At 42.9% G+C, this 7354-nt stretch overlaps 1 protein-coding gene across 2 annotated transcripts in view; it reads left to right on the forward strand.

Moving 5' to 3' along the window:
- Btbd8 (BTB domain containing 8) overlaps positions 1-1192 on the forward strand; it is a 70146-nt gene extending 68954 nt beyond the window's left edge. For both annotated transcript variants that reach the window (XM_052735679.1, XM_052735680.1), the window contains one exon: positions 329-1192. In XM_052735679.1, the coding sequence (XP_052591639.1) occupies positions 329-798 (470 nt within the window). In that variant the 3' untranslated portion in view covers positions 799-1192. The remainder of the gene's footprint in view (positions 1-328) is intronic.
- Positions 1193-7354: the final 6162 nt, after the last annotated feature.

Raw genomic sequence — 7354 nt, forward strand, 5'->3', positions numbered from 1 at the left:
TTGTAGTGAAGTAGATTTGTGTGTACTTTTATGTTTATGTTTAAATAATTTATGTTATTTTCTGTATTCTAAGTTTTCAAACTAAAATGTAGAAAATTATTGTTAGTTACCTATGTTGATTTTGCTGCTAAACATTACCCTTGAATTTTTTAACAGAAAAATAAATGCCTCAAAAATTTTGTCAATTTTGTAAAAATGTTATTTTTTTCCTTGTTGTGTTTTTCTGAGGGGAGTTAATACTGTTATATGGTGTTAATATTGTTCTGCAAGACTCTGAGGGGTATCGATGTGCAATTTTTACATTGTGTAGTATTATGAATTATTTCAGGAGACATAGAGGATTGTGGCACACTGGCACAAACCTGCATGTATGACCACCGGCCTTCACAAACCCTCTCTCCAGTCTATGAGGTGGATATAACAGAAGCATTTGAGCAGAAAGTGGGATCAGAAATCCATGTCATAGACAGGGACTCTGAAGACGATCAGCACTTTGCAAAACAGGACTGGACACTCCTGAGACAGCTGCTCTCTGAACAAGACGCAAACTTAAATGTCACAAGTTCTCTTCCTGAAGACCTAAGTTTAGCACAGTATTTAATCAACCAGACACTCTTTCTAGCTCGAGATAGCTCAGACCCTCAGGGTTCAGCACGTGCTGACACTTGGAACAGATGGAGTGAAGTGTCATCCCCACTGGATGGTTCCTCAGCAAGTGCCACCATGGCCAGTGTCCCCTCTGAAGAGTGTTCACCTCTCGGGGAGTGGACAATCCTGGAACTGGAAACTCAGCATTAACAGTTCCAACATTCGGGAAAATTTAAACTATGCCACCCCTGTATTTTTTGATGCCTACATTATATTTATAATTTCATTAGCCAGATATAGACTGCCCTTAAAACTGATGAAGTCTTTTCAATTTATTGAGGTAAATATAGCTTATTTATTAATATGTCTAATGTTAAAAATGTTTTTCTAAATTTTTGAGCATGTTTTCCATAACTATTAGAGGGATTAGAAGACTTATAGAAAATCTTTGCTCCAGTTTTCTTTCCTAGCTGATAATTTGTTCATTTATTCAAGAATTCCCATGTCAGTGCACAAGGAGATCAACCCCTTACTTCTTACAACCCCTTGATTCTGCATATGGTACCATAATAATTTAACAATAAACTTACTGTGTGAGTGTGCATTATATAAAATCAATCTGTGAGTAACATTCAAACTCAGGCTGAGTGCTGGGGTTGGGGAGACAGAGGGCCCCTCCTCAGCTTTCACAGCATTTCAGGAACAGGACATTGAGAAGTGAGTGTACCTTGGGTTTCAACCATATTTTTTAATAAACTAGGAGAAATGGGACTTTTTGGATACATCCAGGGATAGCCACTAGAAACTGTCTTGTCTCTGTGGATCCTAACAGTTAGTCACTTTACTTTGTGTACCATGATAAGAATACTTTGGAGCTGCCCTGCACTGAGCTAGCACCAAGTACGGATGGAAATGAGTGGGTGAGGCAGCGGAGTCCTGATCTTCTGTGGGCACATGCCTCCTAGTGATCCTTCTTTGTCCGCCAGACCTCTCTCAGTCTGTGGTCTTGTAGGAAAGCAGATACACAAAGCTACCAGAGAGTAAACACTTGGATCTTAGATGCTGGTGAGTATGGCCCTTTAAGGTAATGGGATTTCTCTGTGTCTTGGAACTAACTCATGTTTCTCTAGAATATATAGAAGTAAGGGAATCTTTTAAGTTCAAATTTTTCCAAATTAGCAAAATTTTCAAAAATAGCAATAGGATGTATAAATATATTGAACGTAACAACCATGTTAGTATAGAATTATTTGTTCTAACATAATAGTTATATTTTCTTTTAAGTACTAATCTGTTATACCATAAAATTTACTTTTTCCTGTGCATTTGCCTGCATGTGTGTCTGTGAGGGTCTCAGGTCCCCTGAAACTGCAGTTCCAGACAGGTGTGAGCTGCCATGTGGGTGCTGGGGATTGAACCCAGGTCCTCTGGAAGAGCAGCCAGTGCTCTTCACCACGGAGCCATCTTTCCAGCTCAATTTTTTGACATTTATTTATTTTGTGTGTTTATGTGTGTGGCTGTGCACATGTGTCACAGCACATGTGGAAGCCAGAGGACGACTTGTGAGAGTCGGTTCTCTCCTTCCACCACGACTAAACTCAGGTCACTGGCCTTGGTGGCAGATGCCTTCACCCACTGAGCCATCCCTCCATTTCTGGTTTTATGCCTTTTTAAGAAGCTAGACACTCTGTACAGGGGCACTTTGTCATTTAGACTTAGTTATTAACTTGGTTGTCTAAGGTAGAGAAATAGGCATTGAATGTAAGCACTCAGGTGTGAATATGAATACAATAAACAGTGTCTAGTGGAGGGCAGGAGAATATAAGATAAACATTTCAATATGAACACACACACTTTGTACTTTGAAGCTGGGTGGGAATTTAAAGATCAGACTGATCTCTTTAAATAGTAAAGGAAGGCTTTTGTGACCAGAAGACTTAGAAGGTTCTACAGCTAACTTGTGGGCTAGAATCCACTATTTCTTAATTCCAATTTGCTGTTATTTCTACCACACAGAACACTTGATTTTCTCACAAAGCCGTGAACAAACATTTACAAGTAGTTTGTCGTATGAAAATGTTTTACATGGTAACAATTAAAGCACACATTCATTCCCAAGACATTTGTGGGGTTCTTTTCCTCTGAATGTGAAGATGTTTTACATGTTACTTTTAATAAACTTCCCCCAAAGTTTAGAAATTTATAATTGAAGTTGCATTTCTTTTCCATCCTCAGATCTTAAATCTTTCACCTTAAATTATTAAGACTTAAGCCGTACTCAGTTACACATCACTTCTACAGACAGATCACTGGAGAGGCATTTTGCCGAAGTGGTGACCACTTAGGGAATTTGAGCACGTGTTGCATTTGTATAGCTGCTCTGTGAGCATGCATTCACCACTGTCTACTGCAGGACTCCGTAGCAGTACTGCTTCATGTATTGAAGCCATACCCGGGCACAGAGATGCATGTACTACTAACACTCATCTGCTGGAGTCACGTTAGAGACCACGTCAAACGCAGTATACACCAACACATGTAAATGTGCCAACAGGTCTGTAAAATATGTATTCTTCACTTTATACATAGGAAATGAACTTTAAAATTTTTGTTAATATCCATTCGTTGTTAGGGAGAGAGCGTTCTTGTCACAGGTGGAGGTCAGAGGAAAACTTGCAGGATTCAGTTCTCTTCTACCATGTGGGTTCTAGGTATGCCAGAGTGGAGGCTCCTACCTCAACCTCTCAAACCCACAACGAGGATTTTTAAGCAGCCTTTTTCTCTTGTAAAGGCAGTGTTGGTATTGAGGTCCTCGTGTTGTTTTAGGGGTGCAGCTTACCTTTCCGGTAAATGATGAGGTAAGCCCACATCAACAGCGTTCATTTCAGATCCACCACCCCCACCCCCACCCCCACCCCCGTTGGGATCTGCATTAAGAGTACAGAATTTGAAAGCCTTTGTGGTGGTATCCCTGTGATCCCAACACTTAGAAAAGGCAGAAAGACCACAGTTCAGAGCCCACCTGAGCTACACAGCAAGACCCTGCCTAAAATTAATTAAATAAAGTAAAATAATCTCAAAAGTGTGTCTAAAAAATGTTTATCATTGAGCTAGACAGTGAAAAGGTTTTAAATAGCTAAGTAGGACTGAAGAGATGACTGAGCAGGTAAAGGAGCTTGCTGCCAAGCCAGATGACCTGAGTTCAAGCCCTAGTACCTGCCTGGTAGAAAGGGAGAACCAACTCCCACAAGTTGTCCTGAACCTCCACATGCATACCTTGACATGACATACCCCAAAACACAAATGTTTTAAAGAAAAGTCACTAATGTATGGTGTATATATAACTCATGCAATGATCAAAATTGCTTACAAAAATATTTTTAATAATAAGGAAAAAATGACTGTGGGGGAAAACAGGTTGTGTTTATGTGTATACCACCCACATACTGTCCCAATTTTCTGTATCTTGTGTGTATAAAAATATTTAAGACCAATTCCCTTACAGAATTTCAACAATGTATCGACTATTGTAACCATGCTGTGCTACTCACAACTGAAATCTGTACCCTTTTACCAGTATTTTCCCTTTCTCTGCTACTTTTGGAAACTACCACTCCACTTTGCTTCCATAAGTTTCACACTTTTAGATTCCACACTTAACTGGGACCATGTAGTGTTGTCTTTCTGTACCTGATTTATTTCACTTAATGAGATAACACATTGATACCACAAATCACAGGACTTCCTTCTTTTCAGAAGCTGTTTAATATGTTTTCCTGTCCGTTTTCAGGATGTTGCATGGCTTTTTCTGGGTAGGCATAAACACATGCTTGTTCACCCTAACTAGGGCACATACCAAAGAAACAGTTCTACCCAAGTCTACCTTAGTGGATCAGTGAGTTTAGTGGTGTTACGTAGAGGAGCGTGGGTATACAATTCCATCACAGAAAAGCCTGCCATAGCATGGGTGAAGACTCATAGGAGCTGTATCCCTGGAGCCCCCTCCAGTACTGCAGGCAGCTCACCCTGCTGGAGACATTAACCACTTATGTGGGGAGTGGCCTTGCGATCTCATACCAGCGCCCATCTCCTGGCTAGCTTGATTTATCCATATCTGGCAACCAAAGGATGTTCTGTCTGTGGTATGCAGTCAACGACTGTGGCAATAGCCTTTATGATTTGTGAAGCCTCCCCTACCAACAACTCAAAGGGAGACCAGCCATCCTGGACACTGGGACTTTCCATTCAATAACCTTATGGCTCCTGGGAGTGCCTTATCGTCTCCTTAACTGCCATTTTTACAGTCCTTACAGCTGCTCTTTTTAAATCCTTTAAATTAAATACTCAAAGGCTAATATTATGTAATGAAACCTCTTTACAGAAGGTGGCAGGATCTTCATCTGAAGACCTGTCATTACCCATTACAAATGAGAGTGTCTTAGATGGCTAACGGGTTATTTAAAAATCAGTCTACCAGTGCACAAAACTGTCCCATCACTTGTATCAGTTGTCTTGTCAAAGGAACAACACTGGGAACACGGATGGGGACTTTATCCATCTGGTCCTCCTGTCATTGCTGTGAGCCCTCTGGCTCCCGCATCCTGTGGTATTCCCGTCACCATGGAGACATCGCACACTTCCCACCCCTGCTGGTGTCGTTGTTGGTTTGGTTTGGTTTGGTTTGGGGGAGGGGGGTTGGTTTTGGTTTTGGTTTTTTTGTTTGTTTGATTGATTGGTTTTTGGTTTTTCGAGATAGTTTCTCTGTGTAGCCTTGTCTATCCTGGAACTCACTCTGTAGCCCAGGCTGGCCTCAAACTCACAGAGATCCACCTACCTCTGCCTCTTGAGTGCTGGGATTAAAGGCATGCCCCACCACTGCTAAGGGTCACCCAGCTAAGGGTCAAGGACACGCAAAGCTGGGCTTTCACCTGCCATGCCTGCCACTGGCGCCAGCTCCCTGGTTCTGATAGGCTCTAGGACAACACCCTGACCTTGGCCTTTCCATCAGCCACACCCAGCTGCTGAAGGGGCCCCAAGCTGGGTGAACAATCTTACTCTGCTTTCCTGCACAGGAGAAGCAAATACTGCATTCTCTGGAGCATGACTGCCCATCCCTGTGGTGGGCTTAGCCCTTCCACCTCACCATCTCATCATTGTGCTTTGTGTACGTTATCTAGGCTTTCAAGCATTCAGAAGCTCACTAGCTCTACATTTGGTATTCTGTTAATTTTTTCATAGGAACTCCAGCTCAGTATTTAAAACGTCACATTTGCCTTCAAGTGACCTGGACAGACTTCTTTGCCCTTCTCTCATATCCCGAGAGCTTTAGTGCCGTACGAAACAAACGTTTGTGCCAATCTAAATCATTAGATCCACCAAGGGCTCTCCTCCCTCCTAAAGATTGTGTCCTACCATAAAAGGAGCTCCAGAAATGCAGCTTCCATCCTCACCCATGCTGTCATGGGCTTCTCCGTGATGGAGTTGTATGCCCATAGGCTCAGAGTCCCAAGTTTTCTGCTGACCCAATCTCTTTCTAGCTGTCCTGTGACCATCTGTGGCATCCAAACATCTCTCTTATGCCCAGTTTCCTTACTACTACCTATCCTTTCTATATTGTATCTTCCATTTCCTGATAATTATGGAGAGCTCAGCCAGTGACAACTTAGTGTCCCTAAGGGCTCATCCGAGCCTTTTCTCTCATATTGCCTCAGGCTATGTAGTATATTACAGACCAATCCCATCTGTCCCCATATGGCTCAGCCTCATAAGCCATCTTGTGCAGGACTTTTCATTCTTTAAATGCCCCCCCCAATTAAAGGAGTTAAATGCAGAGTGTTTCCTGATGATCGTGGATTCTTACACTGAACCATATTCAAGCCCAGCCTGCATGCTTGAATCATGGATTTCCCCTTCCTCTCTGTTAAAGGTTGGATTTGAGGGCATCTCCTCCCTCACTGCCTCCCTCTTCACTGTCTAATCCTTTCCTGGGCTCCAAGTTTCTGGACCAGGAAGCACTCTTTAGATCAAGCTTGTTCTGGTTCCCTTGCACCCTGCCAGCTACACCAAATGGCAAGCTAGCACTTCCTCCCCATATTCCCTTTTCCCACCTTCCCTGCCAAATCAGAGGCCAGTGCAGAAAGGAAAGCATCTGCGTGCTTCTCCTGCTGGGATTCCGCCCTTACATGGGCAAGCTCGTCCTGCAAACAGCTTCGCCTCAACTGCGCATGTCTTGTTGGCCACTGCAAAGGCCACACAACAGCCATCACGGCTTGCTTAGAATTTTGTCCCGTATGTTCAACCCTGGGCAACTACAATGTATTCTCTAATCCCTCAGCTGTTTGGGAGATAGTTGTAAAATGGACCCCATTCAACAAGGATGCATACTAGCGCATACCATATCATACAGGAAAGACAGTCACTTCAACATTACCCCCAAAAAAGATTCACTTTCAGACAGCTCAGCTTTGGCAGCATGTTCTATCAGAGCGCGTAACTGCTTCAACAGCAAAGAGATACACCATGCTGTACCACAGGGGAAAAGGACTGTATCAGGATTACTCCACAGACACTGCCCTCAGCTCAGCCTCAATCACTGGTTACAGGAGGCAAGCACCACCCCACCCCCCAGCTCATCTTTGGTTCTGTCGGTTCCTGCCCAGGTACCGGTTGTATTGCATGACTTTTCCTGGGGAGACCTGAACAAATACCTCTTCATCAGGATGGCACCAATGGCAAACCAAAGAAACTATTCCACCCAAGTCTAGCT

This window comes from Peromyscus californicus, unplaced genomic scaffold, assembly GCF_007827085.1.
Source record: "Peromyscus californicus insignis strain IS unplaced genomic scaffold, ASM782708v3 Scaffold_13__1_contigs__length_99412109, whole genome shotgun sequence".
In the NCBI taxonomy this organism is placed as follows: domain Eukaryota; kingdom Metazoa; phylum Chordata; class Mammalia; order Rodentia; family Cricetidae; genus Peromyscus; species Peromyscus californicus.